The sequence below is a fragment of the Pavona decussata genome, unplaced genomic scaffold (assembly GCF_977016875.1).
Source record: "Pavona decussata unplaced genomic scaffold, jaPavDecu1.1 SCAFFOLD_134, whole genome shotgun sequence".
NCBI lineage: Eukaryota > Metazoa > Cnidaria > Anthozoa > Scleractinia > Agariciidae > Pavona > Pavona decussata.
The window spans coordinates 2,084,722-2,110,000 of NW_028145547.1; the positions used below are offsets into that span (position 1 = coordinate 2,084,722).

The 25,279-nt window shown below is 37.0% G+C and overlaps 1 protein-coding gene across 1 annotated transcript; it reads left to right on the forward strand.

Moving 5' to 3' along the window:
* The first annotated feature begins 469 nt into the window (after positions 1-469).
* Positions 470-23,471, forward strand: LOC146467672 (uncharacterized). Its single transcript, XM_085125642.1, has 15 exons — positions 470-629; positions 5,573-5,782; positions 8,408-8,431; positions 9,827-9,937; positions 12,010-12,126; positions 14,778-14,894; positions 15,701-15,736; positions 16,885-17,355; positions 18,488-18,511; positions 18,647-18,823; positions 19,755-19,982; positions 21,195-21,343; positions 21,974-22,032; positions 22,470-22,639; positions 23,233-23,471. The coding sequence occupies exons 1-15, from the start codon at positions 470-472 to the stop codon at positions 23,469-23,471; spliced, it is 2,292 nt and encodes a 763-aa protein (XP_084981768.1).
* The last annotated feature ends 1,808 nt before the right edge of the window (positions 23,472-25,279 follow it).

The following is a 25,279-nucleotide window of genomic DNA, read 5'->3' on the forward strand; positions in this document are numbered from 1 at the left end:
TGAAGGTATTTTCTCCGATGCAACTCACTGCTGGCCATTCAATGATAAAAGTGATGGTGGAGACAACAAAACACCTGACAGGAGGGGAGATAGACCAGCTTACCTAAGGGTAAGTTAGTAATCCTTTAATAAATAATAATAATAATAATAATAATAATAATAATAATAATAATAATAATAATAATAATAATAATAATTGGATTGTCATTATAGGCTACAGTAAGCATGAACTTGGCACAATAAACATGTTGTGCTTCCCGAAAAAAAGGTGTCATATTACGCCCCCACCTCCCCATAACGGCCACCTCTCTACAACGGCCACTTTCTTATGTCCCCAAGGTGGCCGTTGTAGAGAGGTTCAACTGTATACAACGAAGGTCACGAAAAAATGTGTCGACAAACATCATGAATTAAAAGTGCTCAATAATATTACTTTAAAGCTATTAAGGGACGGGGCACTTTAAAAACAATGGGTAAAGATTTAAAATATGTGGTGCCCGCGTACTTAAAAGTTCTTTTGCCACAGGATGGAGCTGTAATTGTTGAATCTGCATCTAGAGGAAGAGTTGTATCTACACGTAATCTTATCACTAACGTGAATGGCTGGATTGATTTGGGCGATTATAAAGGTACAAAATTGAATTTTTTTGTATAGCACAATAAAGACAACACATTTGAGTGTAGAATAACATTAGATCTTACAGATTCAAGCCGGTAAGGTAACGGTAATAGTGAAAGTTTATACAGTACAGCTCTGGCAGAAGAAAATTAGGGGTGACCATGCATTTTTTTAAAGGTAATTAAGCCTGAATTTAGGAAAGGGCATTATTATGTTTTTTATAGCTTTTTTTAGCATTATTTTATTTAATTATCTCTGACAAGTGCGTGGTTACCCCCAATTTTCTTTCTGAATTTTAGTAGCCCATACTAAAATCTGCTTTCCACATAGCATAAACTGCACCCTCCTTAAGGTCATTCCCCTGTTTTGCAGTGCGCAACTCTACTGCGCACAATGGCAAAATAAAAAAAATTACGCTCATTTCTGGCTAACTAGTGAGTATCACTCAATCTGACTTGCATCTAACAACAAAATTCTTAATTTGCATTTTGCGCGGAAATTAAGGTGTTTTCATAAGACTCGCCTCAGTCCCTTAGCGGAGAAACCAGTTTTGAATTTCGATTTACCACTGCTTTGTAAAATATCTGCAAAACCAACCCGGTGAACCTATTTTCACTTTTCAAATTTCTAACCACAAATCGTTTGCCAACTACCGTGAAAATTTAAGGAAAATCCTAGTTGCGCCTAATGTCACGCTAATGGACATTTTGGCCTACCTTCAGAGGTAACGGATTAGATTATTTTGCTGAATACCTCAGAAGTACTGGTTAGGAATAGTTTTCAAACAGATTTCACATTGAAAATGATTTATGAACAGGAAAAAAACTTCTATGAAATGAGCCGTTAACTGTTCTCTTCAGAAAATAATTCTTGTTTTTGGCAAATGCTCTATTATAGTCCTTTTTGTGCAAACATGCATTAATTACCATCGTTGCTTAAAAACAAGCATGGTGGCCTTCTCTTTTTATTTCATTTTTTCAGTTTACATATAGTGAACCACACATGGGCAAAGTTTGGAGAAAAAACTGAGTGTAGGTTCTATTTTAGAGGAATGACCCTAAGGACGGTGCCTACTAATGCAGAGGTATTTTTGCGTGGTTTATTACTATGCGGGAAAAGCAGATCTTAGCAAGGGCTGTTGGAATCCAAAAAGAAAATTGGGGATAACCACGCGTTTTTCAGAGATAATTAAGCAACAATAATACTAAAAAGCTGTAAAATATAAAGGAATATATGGCGTTTTTTTTCCAAATTGAAGCTTTATTATCTCTGAAAAATGCATGCTTACCCCCAATTTCCTTTTCGGATACCAAGAGCACTTGCTTAGTTCCTGCTTCTCCGCATAGTTTTAAACCGCGCAAAAATATCCCTGTATTAGTAAGTGCCACCCATAGGGAAGCCAGGTATTTCGAGATGCGCAGAACGTGTGCGCAGTAACAAAAGTAGGCACCGTCCTTAAATTTTGTAAGAAAACTTAAAGGGGCACTGTCTTGGAGAGATGACTGTATATTGGCCAAAAATACGCAAATATTTGACTAAGAACCTTTTCTTCAACATGACATTGCTCTCAGAGCACGGTGAGAAATACATTAAGTGATTTTACCAAGGACGAATAACCTATCCCGGTTTTTTTAATTGATTTCCCAAAATTACACAGGAAGACCTTGAAAATATTGGCCCATTTTTCTCTTGTTTCTGGCATAGCTTTAATCAGTGGCTTCCAGCCAATCAGAGATTCAAGTCCTTGAGTTTAACTCCAGATATCATATTATGTCTAAGACCGGATTTTTTCGACAGAAAACAGCACTACCTTTTTTTCTTAATCGCTAGGTACTTCATATGGGTACGCAAAACCAGCGAGCAGCTCCCCAAAATAGAAAATTTCCCGAGCCTTGTTGCTCTTCTCCTTTAAAACTAAACAAACAACTCCCAATCCTGAATAAATTGCATTCTATCGTAAATGATAGCCATGTATCGTCTGGATATTGTAAAGCTTCTTAAATTTCTTTAAGTTTATCTTGTTTTGTTTAATGTTCTTGATCGTAAAGTGATCGTGGTATTATAAGTATTGTAAGTTATTAAGGTTATCGTAAGACAGTATTGTTGGAATTGTAAATATAATTAGTACAATAAGTATAGTAAGTATTGTAAGTGTTGTATCTATGGTTTAGAATTATGATACAAATATATTTTCCGCCATTCAAAATGGCACTAAATAGGTAACACTGCCCCTTTAACCCTTTAACCCCTAATATCATATAACAAATTCTCCCACTTTGTTCCCACACTCTTCTTATAAAAGTACTGTGGGGAAGTTGATAAACTATAAAGAAAATTTACCTTAGGTGATCAAATCCTTAATTCTTATTACCTCAGGGGTATATGACAGGCATTTAAGTTATAAGGAGAAATTTGATGTTTGTACCGTTAGGGCTTAAAGGGTAAAACAATGATTATTGAACTCTACATTGAGTTTCTTTTTGTGTGCGCACGCATGTCAACCCAACGATCCAGCTTAGTTCAAACGTAAATACGTCTTACTAACCGAGCTCGTGGTCTGTAATGTAAGTTAAAGGCCGAGTTTTTTCCCGTTGATCAACGGGGAAAAAAACGAGGATCCGTAACTTACAATACAGACAGAGAAAACGAGGTTAGTAAGATATTTATTATATCTCTGAGGTTGATCGGGCGCGCGGGAAAGGAAACTAGGTAAAATGTAGCGGGCCGTACAGTGAAATACAGCCCGTAAAATTGACCAATCACACCGCGCGTACTAACTGAGAGATATAATAAAAAGATTTGCTGACTTGACACCTGTTCTGGTATTTCTTTTCAAAGGAAGATGCATCGGTGAGCCTGAGTTCTGCGGTAAAAAGGGTATATCTATGATTGTCTGGTTAAAATTTGAGCAAGGTCTCAACGGAAAAAAATACATTTTATCCAGTGGAGGGTCGGATTATAGGTCTAAAGGATTTTCGTTTTACTATGAAAATCAAGAGTATGTGTTAAAAGTGGCGACCGACTCAAAAGTGTGGAAAACATTTATACCAGATCAAGAAATACCCCAAAATTCTTGGTTTTCGTTCGCCTTTACCTGGTCTGAAGGTACGTACGTATTTTTTTCTGTTGTTTCAATCTAATTAGTTAATGATGGCACGTACTCCATCTGGAGCTCAGTGTCGTAGCCAGCATGAGCTAAGACGAGGCACTCGCTTCGTTTAAGTTCTATTCCAAAGTTAAAAAAATGATAGAATTGTATATTATTAGTTAGCAAGTAAAGTTTACCGATGGCTTCCCGAAAGCTAAGCCCTAATAAGGTGAGTGAATTTAGGAAAAATTCATATGATTCGAGAGGATAATTTGTCCAAAACTAAATTTATCAGCAAAAATTCTTCGAATGCGGCTGGAATGAGGGAACGTAGTTCGAATGGTGAGTTTTCCACTTCCAGAAAGTCGTAATTTTCATGGTCATGCATCTCAAGCAAAAGCCATAACTTCTGGTTATATCGAGTGGAAGGCCGACACGACCCCTTCTTCGTGTTGCCCGCTTTCAGCTACTTCGTCTTTCAATCAATATAGCTTCTTGTGTACATTTATAGCGAACTTACTACTTACTTACTAGGATTTGATACTGCTTCTTCAACCATAGCTACGTAAGGGCAATGGTTATGAAACCTGACAAACTTCTTTGTTATATGTTTTTGTTACCCTTTCTTGGCTCTGACCCTGCACAAACATCAATAGAATTTGGAATGTGTTGGAGCAACTGACCAATCGCAACGTTTTTGTTAAGTATTCAACTGTGGTCTGAACGTTAAAACAAAGGACTTTGCAGGGTCGCCGCCCATTCAACATAAATTGTTTGCATGGCAAGGTTTCCTAACCAGTCCCTCAATAAACTATGGTTTAACCATATATTTTAACCATATCAGAATACTCCTCCACCACATCATTGGGCCGTAGCAACAGTAGCTTCCTACGCAGTCGCTTTTACTCGAAAAAATTGAATGTTTACAAAGGCTGTAAACTGTTTTTCAAATTTCAATTTACGGGTTTTTGTTTTGTAACACAAAATTTAAAGTCACGTAGGAACATGTAAATCTACTGTAAACAGTGGTTTACCGAGTAGCTTTTCGGGATGATATTTTAAAGACATGTAAAAAACGTGTATATTATATTATTCCAACAGAATTTACAGCATCTGCGAGTGTAAATTACTTGTAAATCCTTGTAATAAACCATGTAAATAGTTTGTAAATTGTAAAACCTGTAAATATTCTGTAAGTGCAGATAGGGAGACTACTAGGCAGACCCTGTAAATATCCTGTAAATCAAAAAAGGGAGAGTGGGGGAGGCTAGAAATACAACTCCCCTAAAAAACGACTGCGTGCGTTATAGCAACGGCAGGAAGCAGGACTGAAGGAAGATTGATGTTTGGTGCAAGTATCACACGGCCAAGGAGCGAGTATAAATAATGCTGAATTGTGAGCAGTCAGAATTGGCTACCTTTTTTACACTTGAACGAGACCGATTTTTTGAAGAAATGTCATGAAGTACTAAAAATTGCATTTCAGAGCTTGTATATTTCAAAATATTCTGGTGGAGCATGCCATCAGACCTTTGCGTCTTTGAGAGCGGGGACAACAAAACAATACAATTTATTTTTCTCAATACACAGGTACATGCATGTAATAGGGTAGTAATTAAGAATAGACAAAACAATGCGTTATCAAACGTTTGAGTTTAGAAGCTAAATTAACCAGTGAGTTTTCGAGTTAGCCCATAGCTTACTAGTATATTCAAGTTAGGGAGAAGACGAAGGTAGCACTAGTGATGGTAATAAGAATTTATTAACTATTATCTTGAAAGTGTTACGGGTGTTAACAAGTTCATATGCATTGAAACGTAACCAAGTACATTGCCCTTACTGAAGAATATCCCCTTCATTTGTAGGTACTGGGCTCAGATTTTACATCAATGGAGAAATGATGGGTAAACAAGAGCAACCTACTTCCTTTGCGCATAAATCGAGCTTTAACAATTTCAGGCTAGGTTTACCAAACAGCGAGCCTCCGTCATCTGCCCTGGGAATGCAGCTTGACCAGCTCGTCACATGGGGTAAAGTTTTAGAACCCCACGACATCGAGCGGGCATTCAACGACGGTAGGTTCCAGGGCCAAGGATTGTGGCTTTGCAATTTTATAACTTATTTTGCTCTTGAGCTTAAATGAATTATAATAAATAAATAAATAAATAAATAAATAAATAAATAAATAAATAAATAAATAAATAAATAGATAAATAAATAAATAAATAAATAAATAAAAAGGAACTCATGTTTTAAACAACTATTAGAGCCTAGAGAATGAAGTAACTAAGGGGGGTTTTCGAGTCAGTCTCCAACTTTTTATGTTTGTAAATAATGAGAAATCAGAACCAAACAGAAAGGGAAGTGTTACTGTATGAAATTAAAAGTGAGATATAAGTATATTTTTAAAAGTAACTAGGATACGCTTTGAGAGCGTTGCTCGGACAGTAAATAATGTTTCAATTTTTTGGAGAAGTTGAAGAAATTGAGATCAAAAGTGTGTAGTCCATTTTGAAGTAACATACTAAGCCCGAGGAAGAGTGCTTCATCCTGGATTTCCAAAGACCGAGAAGTGAGTTGAAAAAACCATGCGCAGCCGAGATGTTTTTTAAGTAATATGTCAAACACGAGGAAGAGTTTCATCAGATATCCAAACACTGAGAAGTAGGTTGAAAAAACGAGACGCATTCGAGTTTTTTTAAACGACTTTGAGGTGTTTGGATATCTAATGAAACACACTTTTGAGTGTTTGATATGGCTTTCAAATGATGAATAATTCTTGGAGAAATTCAAGGCTAAATTTAGCAAAATCTTATGGTAATTAGATTCACATATCCAAACCACGGTTAAGATAGTGATTTTCTTTGATTTTTCTTGATGAATTATTAATTAGTTTGAAAAACCAACTTCGAAGGTCGAAAATCGTATGAAAAACGTTATCGAGCGTTTTGTAGTAATTTTCCAAACCAATTTCTGGAGAAATTCAAAGCAAAAAAAGTTGACCAAAATTTTATGATAATTAACATCATATTTCCAAACTTCCTTCACGGTACTGATTTCCTTTGTTTTTTCGTCATGAATTATTAGAGACATTTAGAGTAATATGAGTAAGAGTAGACCAGAGTACAACTACAAGTTTTTCCAATAGACAAAGAGCGCAAGCGAGTGGACCGGTTTGACTTATTTTGGCGGGAAAACGAGATAGCCGTCATCATTTTACTAAGAGATTTTTTTGAGGAAGGTGTAGTGACGAAAACAAATCCTCGAAACATAGGTGATCTCGGCGTTTTTGAGTGTCTCAAAAGGACTTCATTCTATCATCTATCATCTATCACGCTATCATTCTTCAAAAAACTTCATCAACTTTGTCGCTCACAGAGAGGGAAATGAAGCTTTCTGTTATAAATCTTTTCTGAGGACAAGCGCTTCGCTAAAAACTTGATTAAGTCTTACTCGCACTAGATATAAAGGTCTCTCCTAAAAGTCTTGAAAACATTATTTTCATTTTTTTTTTCGCAGTATCATGTCCATGGCTCATTGATTAATTTTTCAATTGCGTGTCGTTGCAATATTTGCATTGTTTTGGTTTTGCTCATAAATTTCCTTTCTGTAAGTACTTCTATGAAAATCCCTTCTGTCTAGTGTATGATATGGTGTTTTAAAAATCTTCTTAGGTCATACTTTGAGACTCTGGAGCTTCCGCTCGTTGCAGAATTTATCTTGTTTTTCTGACCTCATCGTAACTTTAAATCGTGAAATAAAATGTCTTGCAAATATTTAATTGTATCTCTTGCCATTATTAAATATCAAGGTTTCTTTTTTCTTTTGTGGAGCTGTTAGAGATATTTTGCATAATAGGGTCCTATTTAAATCATTCTAAAAAGTATGTGGTTCTTACTAATACTTATAGGGTGGATACAAAAGATGTGTTTGAGTAGAACTTTCCTGTGAGACTCCTTGTCTTTCAGGTTTTAAGTTTGAACCTATAAATGCAATTAAATTAAATGCAATTAAGTTTTTATTATTATTAAAGTTGTTGTTATATGTCGTCGTCGCCATGCCGGTGTGTCATAACAACAGAAACCAATCAAAACCTTTTTTGTTGACAGTACACCATCATGGCGACGATAACGTGCGTTACATATTCTCCGAGCTAAAGTCATGTCGTGTAAACGTTAGGACTCTCGTCACATTGCAGTAATAAGACCATCTGAAAATGGTTGACGCATGCTCTCGATGGGCGAAACACATCACTTAGTCCAATGTGATGTTTGTCACGCGTAACATTTTCAGATCTCTCCCTTTTGTTACCTAGTGTTATAAAATCGAGTACTGACCAATCAACTGTCAGTATTTGGTTTAGTTTTTCTCCGCAACCATGCTATTGATATAAATGCTTGTATTATCTTTTCCAAGATACTCAGTATGCACGTTTTAGAAGTTAAGTGAAGGGTTGTGAAATAAATAAATCCTTCAACTTAAAGATTGTTCTCAAAATTTCCAGTTGCCTTCAAAAAGGCTTCTCTTTTGAACAGGCTGCTCAGGTTAGAACTCTCGGTTGTTCTCACAGGTTTCGGTTTCATCCTCCTCAAGGAGTTTAACTCGCAAAATACGTTCAGTTAGTGTTCGAAAGAATCAAGACAGTCCAATTTACGACTCTTGAAAGAATACAATAATATCAAATCTGATTTGATTTTTAGGTGGAGGGACCAAACAAGAGAAGGGTAAGTGAAAAAAACCACGTTCTCTCTTCCAATTGGGAATAAAGTTGAGCTCGGAGTGATATTGTTGTTGTTGTTGTTGTTGTTTTTGAAACAGCCACAATCTGGGTACCGTTGATAGCATCTAGTTGACAGCAAATAGAAAAAATGAGCATCTTTGGAACTGTATCAATCATAATGGGATGAAAACTGTTCTGTTCCTTTTCAAGATCAATTGGGAAAAAAGTAACAGAATTAACGTCCATACTCAACGATCATTTTCCAGCACTGTTCAAAACATGTTGAGGTACCTGAATTTTCTCTGAACCAATTGCAAAGTCCCGGAATTTATGCCCACGCAAATTCCGTTAAAGAAGTAACCCATTCACATCGGTACGCTGGAATCTATGGGTGCGTTCCTTTGGGATGATCGAGAACAGGATCAATTATCCAAGATCACTCGGATCATGAACCGAGAAATTCATTTTGTAAGAAGATTCCTCGGTTCTCTTGATGCACCATGATCCGAGTGATCTTGAATCATTGATCCTGATTTCGATCATCCCAAAGGAACATACCCTGTAATTACGTTGTTGACTTCATACAACTGCTGCATTCATACTTAGTTTGCAGCTAAATTTAGAGAGTACGGCGTTTGTCTTTTTTTACGCTTTATCGTGACATTTTTGACGCCTTCCTTCGTTGTTAAAAGTATGATATGTCCATTTTTTACCCAAGGACTCGAACTTCGGAAGAAAAAATGATCATCGCAACGTCTTTCGTTTTTAGCTTTAGCTTTCATTACTTAATGCAGTTCAAAGAACTTACTTATACGAACTTTAGAATGTGTCAAATCTAAATTTGATGAGGGATTGCACAATGAAATACATCCTTAGCATCAAACAGATTTAATCATTATACCACACATATAAAGCAGATCATTGTATTTAGATTTTTCCAAACTTGACCAGGCTTACTTAGTAGTCCCATGAGTTACTACTTACGAGTCCTAGATTTTGGACCTAGATATTGTTTACGACGATTCTTGTGCGTCCTTCCCAGTCATAAGGAGCGATTTTTGGGATGAAAAAAAAATACAGTTAAAATTACAGGCGGCAAGTTGATTGTTGCAGTATACTGGGCAGGACTTAGAAAACGGTAATTGAACGATTATAAACTAGCTGACATTTCTTCTTATGACGATTATTGTACATCCTCTTCAATTATAAGGCGCAAGTTCAAATATGAATAAAAGGATTTGACATCGTGCATGAAAGTAAGCTATTTTTAAACGGCTAAATTTGTTGCTAACTTTAACTAATGTTCTGAGATCTCTACCCATTTCTTTCGTGGCGAAACGTCGTTGCATAGAAGGACCTTAAGGCTCCTTGATCCCTTTTAAAATGCACCTATTTGCAGTTTGCGAGCCAAATCCTTGTCTCAATGGAGGAACCTGCCATGAAGATAAATACTCGGCTGAGGGTTTTCTATGCGTATGCCCTACGGAATTTTCTGGAATAAAGTGTGAAGGTAAGAAGCATTGAAAGCTAAAAACTACAATAATTTAGGAGAAACAATCTCCTATTGACTCAGTTTCAGATATGTTTACCAAACGCTAAATAAAGGGGGAGGGTTAAGTTTGGTCAAAACAATACTGCATTTATATAGAAAGATCTGGTTTAACCAATGGGACGATAAAAAATGAACTTTGAAATTTCAAAGGACTAAATTGAAAACATGTGTCTGACTTTTTCAAATTAGAATCTATTTTCATCCTGGCTTGGCCATAGGTATGCAAAAACATTCCAAGTATTTTTCAGTTACTAGAATAGCGGTTTCAACGAAACGTTTTAAGAATTTTATTGCTGGAAAACGTACCTGTTAGATTTTCAAACCACTTAACCCCAGGCGCTGCGCATGTGTAGTGGGATGTTGCCGTCTCAACGAAAACTTTTAAAACTTCCTCCCATGAAAAATGTGTCTGTTAGATTTTTAAATCCTGTGGCCCCATTTGCTGTGTATGTGTAATTGTGCGTCAGACCGTCTACTGGAAGGTTTGAGGCCATGGTTCGACATAGATAATCTCTCCATAGTGCTTTAAAACTGAGAAGCTTTATTCCGCAACGCCTTTCTCTCAGTGTATCACTAGGTACCAGCAAACAACTGAGGTAATCTGACGCTAATAGTACTTTACGTCCTCGATCGACGGGCTAGTATCCATTCCATTGTCATGTCACCAAGTGTAAGCACCGACCTTGAGAATGGAGAATAAATTAAACTGTCTGAATACATGCCCAAAATTACGAATATATTACTCGAGGAAAATGACGAATTTGTACAAAACGCCTTAACAAATGCGTTGTGGCTGTAACGGTGAAAAGATCAGATTACATTTGAACGAAATAATGCATTGTCCATCGTCACGAATACATTTTGGACGCGTATGCAATTTGTGGAATGCGCGTATTAAATTCGCCATTTTAGGCGTACATTCAGACAGTCTTTTTCTCTATATGGAGGGTATTCAAAGTTCTTTAATGTTATTTAACCATTTATTTTTGGTTTGCCGGTTTTTCTTCACAACCAAGTGGAGGAGACAGTTCAACAAGGTAAGAAAATTAAACCCAGCTACATAAGCATATATGTGTTTATTATTATCCTATTTAAACTATGTAGTGTTTCTGTCGAGGGACTTTATATCGTCTTTTATTTGCCCGGGGATATTTGATGTTCTTACAACAGTGTCTGAATTTCGAAAAGAAACTATCACATGAGGTATTCACGAAGTAGAGGAACTCTATTGTTTTTATTGTTGACCATTCAACGTTCAACAACAATAATAACTGACTTCTATTTTGAGCGACCACCTCTCTTAAAAAGAGACCGTTTCCCTCGAAGGGGAAGAATCAAGGAGACTGTTACCTTTTTGCGGTAAAAATGGCATGGCAACACCTTCCTGTAGTTACAAAATAATTCTAGAACATCAAGAAAAAGAAGCCAACTGAATTCTTGAAAGGAACAACTCATGACCTGCTCTATTGCATTTTGGGAACGAAACTATTTATTCAAGTCGTATTCCGTTCTAATCCAGCCCATTTGTGGCAAAAGACACTCATCGATAGTCTCAGTACACTCGGATGATAATTTACAACAAATTTGAGTAATACTGTATACCGAATCTTCTCACATAGATTGTTTATAGTGTAATGTAACTGTTAGGAATCTGAATACTTAGTGTGTCACGAATCCTGTTACATTTGGGAATCCGGAAACTTTTCCTCAGGCGCAAACGTAGTCTGAGTTGTGTAACCTTATGCATTCCTTTTGATTTACTTTATTCCTTCCTTAATTATACTGAAGCTGAAATCGAAACTAGTAACTTTCTACCTTTGATTGGCTGCGCCCTCATTAGCTATCACGCGATAGAAATCGAGAGCGAATAATCTTATTGTTAAATATTATATTATATTATATTATATTATATTATATTATATTATATTATATTATATTATATTATATTATATTATATTATATTATACTATATTAACGTTAGTGTGCCCTGCAGCATTTTTATCGTCTCCACATTTCTCACATATCTGCAGGAAATCCTTGCGAGCCAAATCCTTGTCTCAATGGAGGAACCTGCCTTGAAGATAAAAACGCGGTTGAAGGTTTTGAATGCATATGCCCTACCGAATTTTCTGGAATAAAGTGTGAAGGTAAGAAGTATTGAAAGCTAAAAACTGCAATAATTTAGGAGTAACAATCTCCTATTGACTCAGTTTCAGATATGTTTACCAAACGCTAAATAAAGGGGGAGGGTTACGTCGCAGCGAGCCAGTATGACGTTAATTTTGGTCAAAACAATACTGCATTTATATAGAAAGATCTGGTTTAACCAATGGGACGATAAAAAATGAACTTTGAAATTTCAAGGGACTAAATTGAAAACATGTGTCTGACTTTTTGAAAGTAGAATCTATTTTCATCCTGGCTTGGCCATAGGTATGCAAAAAAATTCCAAGTATTTTTCAGTTACTAGAATAGCCGTTTCAACGAAAAGTTTTAAGACTTTCATTGCTAAAAAAACGTACCTGTTAGATTTTCAAACCACTTAACCACAGGCACTGCGCATGTGTAGTGGGATGTTGCCGTCTCAACGAAAACTTTTAAAACTTCCTCTCATTAAAAATGAGCCTGTTAGATTTTCAAATCCTGTGGCCCCATTTGCTGTGTATGTGTAATTGTGCGTCAGACCGTCTACTGGAAGGTTTGAGGCCATGGTTCGACATAGATAATCTCTCCATAGTGCTTTAAAACTGAGAAGCTTTATTCCGCAACGCCTTTCTCTCAGTGTATCACTAGGTACCAGCAAACAACTGAGGTAATCTGACGCTAATAGTACTTTACGTCCTCGATCGACGGGCTAGTATCCATTCCATTGTCATGTCACCAAGTGTAAGCACCGACCTTGAGAATGGAGAATAAATTAAACTGTCTGAATACATGCCCAAAATTACGAATATATTACTCGAGGAAAATGACGAATTTGTACAAAACGCCTTAACAAATGCGTTGTGGCTGTAACGGTGAAAAGATCAGATTACATTTGAACGAAATAATGCATTGTCCATCGTCACGAATACATTTTGGACGCGTATGCAATTTGTGGAATGCGCGTATTAAATTCGCCATTTTAGGCGTACATTTAGACAGCCATTTTCTCTATATGGAGGGTATTCAAAGTTCTTTAATGTTATTTAACTATTTATTTTTGGTTTGCCGGTTTTTCTTCACAACCAAGTGGAGGAGACAGGTCAACATGGTAAGAAAATTAAACCCAGCTACATAAGCATATATGTGTTTATTATTATCCTATTTAAACTATGTAGTGTTTCTGTCGAGGGACTTTATATCGTCTTTTATTTGCCCGGGGATATTTGATGTTCTTACAACAGTATCTGAATTTCGAAAAGAAACTATCGCATGAGGTATTCACGAAGTAGAGGAACTCTATTGTTTTTATTGTTGACTATAACTGTTCCACCCAACAAAAAAGTAACCGGACATTTTGAGCGACCACCTCTCTTAAAAAGAGACCGTTTCCCTCAAAGGGGAAGAATCAAGGGGATTTTGACCTTTTTGCGGTAAAAATGGTATGGCAATACCATCCCGTAGTTACAAAATAATTCTAGAACATCAAGAAAAAGAAGTCAACTGAATTCTTGAAAGGAACAACTCATTACCTGCACTATTGCATTTTGGGAACGAAACTATTTTTTCAAGTCGCAGTCCGTTCTAACCCAGTCCATTTGTGAAAAAAGACACTCATCAATAGTCTCGTACACTCGGATGATAATTTACAACAAATTTGAGTAATACTTTATACCGAACTTCCCACACAGATTGTTCATAGTGTAATGTAACTGTTAGGAATCTGAATACTTAGTGTGTCACGAATCAGGTTACATTTGCGTATGCGGAAACTTTTCCTCTAGTTTAAACTTAGTCTGAGTTGTGTAACCTTATGCATCTCCTTTTGATTTACTTTATTTCTTTCTTAATTATACTGAAGCGGAAATCGTAACTAGTAGCTTTCTACGTTTGATTGGCTGCGCCGTCATCAGCTATCACGCGATAGAAATCGAGAGCGAATGATCTAATTGTTTTATATTATATTATATTATATTATATTTTATAATCCATCAAATATTTTCGCTCACGCGCGATTGGTCTGAACGCCTCACGTGACCGAATATACCCCAGCTAAAACTGGGGAATATCCGATGATATTCCCCAAGCGATATTCCCCTAATTTCAAAAACTTCAAGACGCGCCAAGTTTACAATCAAAATTAATGTCAAGATGGAGGACCGGTTTGCTTTTGTGACAGAAGGAGAGATAAACCTGCTGGTCGATAAAGCAGTATCAGAAAACAACATACGCTCTAAACGTTTTTGACGGTAAACTGTTCTGAAACGAAATGTTCAAATACTCAAGCTCGTTGCTACATGTTGCGAAAAAATATTTGAAGGATAATAACCACAATAGCCTCCATTTGACTTTAAAAATATGCTCAGATATTTGTCATTGGACATTATCTGCTCCTCGAAGGTCATAGTTTTCCTCGAGCTTCGCTCTCGGAAAACTGTTCGCTTCTCGGAACAGATAATGTCTGCGGATAAATATCTGAGCATATTTTCGCGCCAAATGGAGGCTATTGTTTATATATTATATTATATTATATTATATTATATTATATTATATTATATTATATTATATTATATTATATTATATTATATTATATTATATTAAAGTTAGCGTGCCATGCAGCCTTTTTATCGTCCCGAAATTTCTCACATATCTGCAGGAAATCCTTGCGAGCCAAATCCTTGTCTCAATGGAGGAAGTTGTTATCTAGAGTCTAACCACCCTGATCGTTTTATTTGCGAATGTCCACCTCACTTCTTTGGAGTAAAATGTGAAGGTAAACATTACCTTAAAATTACTGCTATGATAAGCACATTTTTACATCTGTCAGTCACCAGTGGCGGATTTCAAGAAAACTGAACATCTCGGCATCTCAGCCTTGCGAGCCTTGATTTTACTTCCCTCCCCCCCCCCCCCCCCTTCAAAAAAACAAAAAAAAAAACAAATAAGAGTGAACATTGGGAGGGGAAGGGGGGCTGAAACCCCTCTTTAGATCCGACACAACTTTTACTACCGAAGTCCTTGAAAAACATCTGAAAAATGAAAATACTAGTAGCTAAATATAAGGGGTGGCCGCCCTCTCGTTCCCACCAAGAAACTTTTTATTTATTTATTTATTTATTTATTTATTTATTTAGTTGTATCATAACACAAATGTACAACAAGCACTACACTTAAATTACAGCTTAGAAAAAAGAAAACACTTTGTTCTACATACTGTCATACATAACAATGCATTCTTCAACACTAAGCCGGCAGAATTAATTCCCACCAACATATGTGACCGTGCACGGGAAAACGTACCTTAACGCTTATCCGTTAAACGGTCGCTAACGGACGGATAGATAACGGATAGTTAACGGCCTGCACAGCATTCTAACGTTTTAGAGAAGCTATTGCCAGTGTATACTTTCATGCTTGTACCGGATAAAAGCAAGTACTAAACTTGATTTTAAGAATAAACTCGCGATACAGTCCGAATAGAATTAGAGTAGACAAATCGTCCTACAAAATATTTCTTTGATGTTTAATTACAAAACAGATTAAAGTTACTTAATGTACTCCTTTTTTCGAATCTGACAGAGGAAGAAACACCACCCAAACCGCTTCCAGACATCAGTAAGTACACTAAATGCGATAGTGTTTTTACTGAAAGAAACAAAAAATACAAAAAAACCAGGGACAGCGTCGTAACCATTGTTTCTTAACAATAATCTATTTCTGGGATAAAAAAGGCTACTGTTTTTGAGACAATACTTAACTTAGGAGGGCTCCGTGAGTAGATTCACGGAGCCCTCCTAAGTTAAGTATTGTCTCAAAAACAGTAGCCTATTGTTATCTCAGCAATAGATTATTGTTAAGAAACAATAGTTACGATGCATCTTAAAGGGCCTTTGTCACGATAACGCGCATGTGCGATCTTGATTGACAACAGTTTTTTTATCCAATAGGAAATCGTAATAATCAACACTGCGCGGCAGCGCTAACCGCAGGCAGTCTGAAGTTTTCACGTGCGTTCTAAAACCTCTTTGTTTGGCCTTTAACCTTTCGTATTTGTAAGATGTTTCGTCGAGAGCCGGTTCGAATACCTCCTCTCGAGGACATCGATTTTCTCGACGATATTCAAATAAAAATACAAAATATGCGAATTCAATCCCTCACAAATGACCAAACAGTTCCTCAATATCGTTATTTTCACTTCTACAAGCCTCACAAGGTGGATGGAAAAAGATTTTCCTCGCAGATGCCTACTTTGAAAACTGCTCCGTCGGATCAGAAATCAAATCGCCGCACATGTGCAGAAGAGTGTCAAATGCCCTGTCTTCGTGAATCTGGCCTCTGTTTCTGAAACATTATTTACCTGCGTGATTTTACTGGCCTTTACATTCCAAATTACACACTGAAACGATAGATCGATGCAGAAACGAAAGTGTGATTCAATAGTTACTATTTTTTACGGAAAATTGTACATGTAGAGAAAGAAAAAAATATGTTGCTTAATTTTACTTCAGCGATATCATGTTTTGCTTTCATAGTGTCTTCTTTCGGTTTTAGTCTCCATGTAAAAGTCGCATTTGCGAATTAGTAATAATAATAATAATAATAATAATAATAATAATAATAATAATAATAATAATAATAATAATAATAATAATAATAATAACAATAATAATGGTTTATCACCAGCATTTTTTAAGGTTGCTGATTCACCTATCTAAATTAAAACATAAAACCACTCACTTATTCACAATTTCAATACCTTCTAGAACAATTCCGACACCATCTGCTTACTGAAATAAACCTTTTCCGAAGACTCCACCAGTCTTCAGATGTATCATCCTCCGAACAACTAGACCAGTTGGCTGAGCAGTGGGCTCACAAAATTTCTGCGGAAGGAGAAGAAAAGATAAACCCTAACTCCACTTACGGACAGCTGGTGTGCAGTCACGTGCAGAATAGCGATATTGCCAAGGCATGCGCAGTTCACTGGTACAGTAATATCAGGTTCTATGACTGGGCTGATCCCAAGCTCACAATCAAGGCGTCACCATTCACGCAGATGGTTTGGAAGAGCAATGTCCTAGCAGGTGTTGGAATGGCTAGAGCTCACGGTGGAATGATGCTGAATGATGCTGTTGCTCGCGCTGATATTCCCAATAAAATTTACGTTGTGGTTTTCCTTGATCCCGGACAAAGTGAAGACGCAGAGGTCAGAGAAAATGTGTTACCAGCCACAGGTCAGTCGATTTAGTTTTAAGATTTCCAAAGTTTGAAGAAAGTCAGGTTGTGAGTATGTTCTTAACCAGCGTCGTCCATGGCCGATGGTAGCTGTACTTCAGTATTTGACATTTAAAAAAAAAAAGTTTCTCGTCGTATCTTTTCACATTCTGATATCCTTTTGACTTTCCTTTATTTATTTGATCACTTATGAGGTGGGGGAGAGGTCTTATGAGTCAATTATCTTAGGTTTTAGGGAATTTGGGAAATCAAAGATGGCGGCTGTTTAGCAGTAATGACGTCATTGCTAGTTCATAGATGGTCATGGCCTCATTTTCTGGTCCTCAAATTAAACAGCTTTGGTCGTACTATGCACCCTAAAGTTTAACTTTCATATCTTAAACGCTATTATATTTGAGCTGTGTATTCTCACAAAATTGAAATAATTATTAAAAGCGGTCAAGCGCCACATCAACTGTAAATACCCTTGCTTAGCCTTGTCAAACTAGTACTATCATGTTATGGAGCAATCATATTCATAAATACCTGAGCTTTTACAAATTGGTAATGATTGAATGTCCTAAGGTAATTGCATCTCAAAGTGGTGTGTAATAAGAGTGTCAGGTTATTATAAATTATGAGACAGGCGTTGGATTCTTGCCGGATGGCAGCCATCTTAGAGCAGATTGTGTCATCTTAGTATTTGTTTGAATACAACATTGTTTACAAACAATGCTTAGAATTCATCTAAACGTACCAGATATTTATGAAGCCGGTCCTAGGTGTCTCCAATGGATGAAATTATTTTGTTAATTTATTACTTTAGGACTTAAAAGCTGCACTTAATTATACTTAGTTCTCTAAGGCCGATCCTAGGTGTCTTCGATGGGTGAAATTATTGCGTGAATTAATTATTTTATGGCTTTAAAAGTGCACATTATTATGTAATCATTATGCCATCATCCTAGGTGTCTCCAACGAGTGAAATTATTTTGACAATGAATTAAATTAAATTAAATTAATTATTTCATTATTTCTGGTGACTTTTAGAGGTGCAGTTAATTATGTTTAGTCCTAGGTGTCTCCAATGACTTTAAAGGGACGCTTAATTATGTTTACTTCTCTAATGGTTCGTTTTGCTTTTTAATTTAGGAGTCTACGAACCACTGCCTGATGGTGAGTATATATATATCTTAATGCACTTTTTGCATTAAATAAAATGTTGACCAATTAAAATACAATTAGAGGCCATTAAAATACGACTTGATCAATAATAGTCAATTATCTGTCACTCTTTCCTTCATTTTTCAGCTGCCTGCCCTGAGGGTTCTTTTAGACTTCCTGTGGCCGGCGCTAAATCGTGCTTTTCTCTCCACACCTCCCCTCTAACCTGGGATGATGCCATTTCCGGCTGTGCACGGGATGGTGGATCATTAGCCTCCCTCGAAACCCGAGAGGAAGCAGACTTAGTCGTGGCGCTGTTAATGAGTAAGAATCAGTTTAAAAGATCAATTGATCATTATCAATGTACTGATAAGATGAATAATTTTTAACAACTGCAAATTGTGGCAACTAACGGTAAGTGCGCATTCAATACAATTCGATTGGCTTCCATTCCTGTGTATGTATTTAGCAAATGAATCAATTATTCACCCCAGTAGGAGTACGCCATCAATTTCTTCACAAACGTCTGAGTTTTTATACAATGATAACTTTGAGCTGTTGGTTCTTGTATAGCTGGTATTCGAAAAGTATAATGAAATTGTTACGTATTCCTCAAATCGAAAAATATTGCAAAGTTTACTTTTATCTTTGTTAACCCTCTCACTCCCAAGAGTGCCATATGGCACAAAAAGTCATTACATGCCCAATATTGGATCAATTTATATCAAATTTGGACACCAAACAGATCTTGGAGAGATCTGCACAATGGAAGCATAAAATCTTGCCCCCCTCCTACATAAGGTATGATTAACCACCCCTCCATTTTTTGTAACTTTTTCCCCTTACGCTTTTAAGACCAAGTCACCATTTGACAAGAAATTATGTGCTGAGATCTGCAAATTAAGCTATAGTTTAGGGGTATACCCAGTGTATACGAGAAGTGAGATGTATTTTAACGTTTATATTTTCTCGTTTTAAACAATTTTCATTCTCTTCTGTTACTTTCTTTGTCTTAGCTGGAATGATTTATACAATGCCCCAGATAAAACCTTTTAATTGGTGTATTACAGTTGTTGTAGGGGTTCACAGTTGCCGTTTTACAAAAATACGACATTTCCCATGGGAGTGAAAGGGTTAAGGGTTAAAACCCATGCAGACATTTACACAACGATTCCTTTTTAATTTGTTGTCGGATTAACTGCCTCGCGGTTCAATACTGATGTCTGAATTGACATTTACCTTAATCTTGTTCCAGAACACAACATCTCTGAGGCGTGGATCGGACTGCATGACCATTCAAGCGAAGGACGTTACGTCTGGGTTGATGGGTCCACTATCCCCTTCTCTGAATGGCTACCTGGTGAACCTGACGGCAATAACGAAGAGAACTGCATCGTGCAAGCAACAGGAGATCATTATCCTGGCTGGGGAGACAGACACTGTTTCGATGATAAGGCCTTTGTCTGTGAGGTACCTTTACCCGGTAAGTATTACTAAAGGAAATAAAAACTGGAGCCAATATGGAAAAAGGTTGCTTGACGAAACGTGCTGAGCAAGATAAAAAATCATCATTTGTGTGGTATCTTAAAATTAGAACCCTTCTTCAAGACCACCAACGCTTGATACAGTAAAAACCCGCATATAAGAACCCAGAATTTTCGAGGTTAGGCTGAACAGGTTCCTATATTTTAGGGTATTTTTTCACTATTCAGGCTGATTAGGTTCTTAATAGGTTCTTTTTTTTTTCAGAGGTTGTCGTAGTACAACCATTGGCAGAAATATTGTACTTCTAATACAAAATGGTTTAGCACTTGTATTTTCGACAACAAAAGTGCTTGCCTTGTTTGCTAAACAATAACATACAGAACAAAAACATATACACAATAACTTTTTGTCAGACGTTTCCCACACAATTAAAATCCAGAATTTTGACTATCAAAATTGGAGTGATTGTTTTTGTATAAGAACCTATTTTTCTTTGCCAGGTTGAACAGGTTCTTATATTTTTGGGTATTGAAATGCCAAATTTTAGCCTGTAGGTTCTTATATCACTAGGTTCTTATATGCAGGTTTTTACTGTATGCCTTCTTTACAATAAACTGTCCAACCTTATTTTGCGAGCCAAGTTCTGTCAACCGGCCTTTGGATTTCTTTTGTTTGCACGAAGCGATATTCAGTTCATCTCGCGCTTTCGCCCTTATCATCGCGAAGCATCAGTTATGTTTACAAAGCAACTCTTGCTGGCGAGTTTCAATCAAGAATTTCTACAAAATAATGTAAGACTTTCTTTGCAGAAGTGTTGAGCTTGACAGACGCTAATCATGTTTACGAAGAGATGAACATTTCCTCTTTCTCTTAAATACCAGACCAGTTTTGATGTTGTTGTCGGTTCATGTTCGTCGATATAGAGTGTGTGTGGGAATGGCCCAAAGAGCGCCTACCATGTTATCGCTAAATCTTAACCGATTTTGATGTATCAAGTACACTTACCATAGTGGAGCAGGGTAAGAAGGCTCATATATCATGGTCTCTAAACCAACCAGAACTCTGAAATTGCATTATCCAATATGCCAGTCTAATAATAAGTCAAATTCTTGAGTAGCCGGGTTTGGATGTTTTAAAAGTCTCCAAAGGAGCACTTTCGTCTCTTTCCGTCAGAGTGAACATTGCTCTAACGCTGAGCATTTTGCTGCAGGTTTCAACACTTATAAATTAACTTTTCACCTAACTGAGGAAACACACCAATCTTATCTGAATGCTGCTTATCCCGAGTCTACTTACACTGGATACTACTCAATGTGCACACCTTATGTCCAAAGTGTGAACGACGTCTTACGAGACAGGGTAAGTCATTGAATCCCTTGACTCTGTATACTTTGTAGTACCGAGGATTGTATTTGCTGATCTATCAGACAAATGATATCGTTAAAATAATAAACACGTAATGACACTTCTCGAGGGAAACACTGGGTTAATCTGTTTCCCCAGACGGAGAGGAGGGAAACAAATTTCACTGGTTTTCCGAGAGAGTAGTCCTCAAGTGATTTGTTACATAGGACAACAAAAGCATTAAATGGATCAAACGTGGAAAACAGGAAACCAAAAAAAAAAATTGAAAAAATGGCTGAATCTTATGACATCACGCCACCCTTACTCCCGCTCTGTTAGCTGGTAACCCTCTGACGTCATAGCGTTCAGGCCCAATGTTACACGCTCATGAATTTTTGGCGGAAAACGGTTCTTTTGTTAGATGTCATGTAACTATGAACTAGCGTTCGCTTTGGCTGGAAAAACTTCTTTTATATAACAAAAAATATTTCTTTACTATGTAGACATCAACAGCTACCGAATATCCCAGACCGTGTAGATTGAAGCCTGTCTTACAATGTCCGTTGGTTGGTTGGTTTTGGTTGGTTGTTAAAGTGAACATTTTATTTACTTAGTCGCAACGTTTCGGTGTGTCTTCTTTTTTAGATCACTCACTTTTTCGAAAAACGAAAAGTCTTGGTAATGCCTATAGTGAATACAATGAGGTAAGATTTGTTGAGCCGGATCAGTTTGATTCTTAAACTATCGAGTTTAAGAACTGATGTAACAGTGGACCAAACAAGAAACAAAGTGGAACAGTAACATCCTTTTCTTCATTCTTCGTTTTTTTTTTTTCGAGAAACGAAAAGTCTAGGTAATGCCTATAGTGACAACAATCAGCTAAGATTTGCTGAGCCGGATTTTGATTCTTAAACTATCGAGTTTAAGAACTGATGTAACAGTGGGCCAAACAAGAAACAAAGTGGAACTGTAACATTCTTTAGTTGATTCCATTTTACGTAAATAGAAAGAATGTTCGCTAAGGTCGCTGACGTCCGATGTGCCATGTTAACCTATTCAGAATAGGACTAAACGAAAAGAATCGCTTTCCCTTTCTTGACATTTTGAGCGTTGTTAAATAAATGTCTTCCTGCCATTGTAGGTGCATGTCAAATGGTAAATCAAATGTTGAGGTTATACTAAAACTCGGCCCAGGTGTCAGTTCCGAACCCATTCATGCTCTACGAAAAAAAATGAAAGATAATGACGGTGAGCTTGAACTACCCAACGGAGCTACCGCAAGACTTACGGCCATCGAGATTGTCCGGCCAGGTATGTTTTTACAGATACCAACCGTGGTACATATTTACTGTATTCAACTGGGAGTATATAAATCCAATAGATCAAGATAGAGCGAAACGAAAAAAATGATTCCACAACACTATTAAAGCAAATTAATTAGTGAACTATTGACCGCAGACAAATCTATTTCACAAGTGGAACCGGCCTTTCCACCTTTCATACCACTGCACATATTTACTTCATTCAATGATTACTTATCACTTTTCAATTTTTCAATTGATAATTTGACTTGAAAATGAGAGAAATATCTTTCTGAGTTGTTTGTATGTACGCCTCTTGTCGACCATTCTGAGCCGTTTCTTTCATCTGAACGATCAGTCATTTCTCATTTGGATGCAGTCAGTTAATTCTTTATTCCAGACCAGGAACATTTATTATATATATTTCGAAGTAAACGACGCCAAGATCTAACATGTTGCCGCAGAAATGCTATAAATCTTGAAGGAAGTTTTGGCGTTGGCTTCATGTCTTCAACTATAAGTAATTAAATTTTTAGATCCCTTAAAGACCATTTCGTGGTAGAAATTCATTGGTAGAAATCCATGTCATTCGTTGGATTTCAGGTGCTTCATTCTGTCCAGGCCATTGCGTTAACTCGGCTTGTCAAGCAGGCTGTGACGCACACTGCTGCACGCAATCAATGGCACACTACCCATCACCGGTAGCCTTTCAGCCAGTGCCTTTGAGCACCGGCAAAGACCCATGGCAATGTCCCCTGGCCTGCACAAGAAGCCTGAGATACTGCCCTCCATACTGTCCACCCAGATGCTGCAAGAGAAGGTTGACAGAGAAACCGCACTAGCTTTAGCCGCCCAAATTGCAAAGATATCAGTGCACCCACCATTTTAGCGTTGATGCTAAATGTCTAAAAAAGACAGGGCCTACATTGACTACATGGTTTATACATGTAAACGAAACAAATATCATCATAACAAGAAATAAATTAAAAAAAGAAACATCATTAAGAGTCATCTGTTTCAGGCATCTTTATTTCTCTATAACCTAGCCTGCGTGAAGACGACTCCTATTTCCTGTGGAGCAAAGGAAATAATGGACTCTATGGGTGGTGGAATACTCCGTATAATGAACAATAAGGCCAGGCTCCGCCCAAAAGGAGTAACTTTCCAGGATGGAGGTATATAAAAGGGTAGGGATTTCACGAGCCGAATTATAGAAAAGATTATGGGAAGCTGTTGTGTAGGTATTCATAGGGTCTTTCAAAATATTCTGAACAGATCCAACGAAACGTGTTACAGTGTTTCCACCGTAGGTATGTGAAAGGGATACCATTTCCTACGGAAGGTGTATAAAACGGTTCTCTTTTCTGTCAAAAACGGTATCAGTAACAGGGTAAGGATTTGGACCTTGGGGGAAGAGCATCTCTATATAAAATTTTGTTGAGACCCATTTGCGTCGGTTGAAACACTCCTTTTCTTCTTTACTATAGATATCAAGAAGCTCCAATATTTCCAAAACCCCGCCTTTGCATCCCCGTCCCCGAGAGTAACAGTAATTATTTTAATGGTTTAGTACTTAAGTGGGGTGTGGAGATTGTCTCTCTTGTTCCCCGGTCCAGACTCTGCACTGTCAGTTGAAGGCGCATGTGAAACTTCATTCAGTTTACCATCTCTGTTGTCCCCCAGCCTAGCCCCTCCACTTTCCTCCAAAATACTATACCGTCAAATATTATTTTAACCCTTGATACCTGGAAGTAACATTGAAGAGGTGAGAGCAGCTTTATTAGTTAAAGCTGGTACATTTTCGGCAAACATTAGAAAAGTTACATTGTCATTTAAGCATCATAAAGATTAAAAAGTGGTTCTTTCTCCAACAACAACAACAACAACAACCTTTATTTTCCTCATGATTAATTAAAAAGATAGTTATAATTACATTCTTGTATAGTAAAATTTTGTTTAATTTATTTTGAATAATGTGTGATTACCGCAATTGATATTCATGCGCACTGGCATAAGATATTGGCTCCAAACTGAGTTTGAATCTAACCTGGCAGACGGGTATATGAGGATCATATTTTGCCGCTTGTTTTGAGAGATCCGTTCAATGTGAATTGTCAATGTCACATGTCAATGTGATTTTTTTCGGTTCTCTAGTCTTAGTGTATCTCGTAATCGTTCACTGATCTTAACAGAACAGCTCCAGGGATGTTCGCGAAACAGGATAGGAACGTATGGACTCCAAAGCCTAGTTAGAGTTGGAAATTTTTTGTGAGCGTTACCCGTGACGCTTCCTTTGCAATTGATTCACTCCTTTTTTTAACAGTGCTTTCTTTGCTGAAGAAATCAATCTCGTACCCAGAGTCTTCAGGGTCTTCGGCCAGCGGTTTATCACGAGCAGCCTGCTTAACTTTCAATATGCCAATAAAGGCAGGTTAAGTGATTGAGTAAATGTATTTCATAACTTTAGATGACACCTTTTAGTCCGGAAAGAAGAGGTTAAATGAACTGGAAATTTATTCTTGACGTTGAAAATTTATAAAACCAATATCTAAGTAGCATTTAAAGAAAGGTAGATTGCATTACAGACTGAACAGGTGGAAAGACCTGTCTGCTTATTTAGTCTACACATTCACTAGCGATTGCAAGTTAT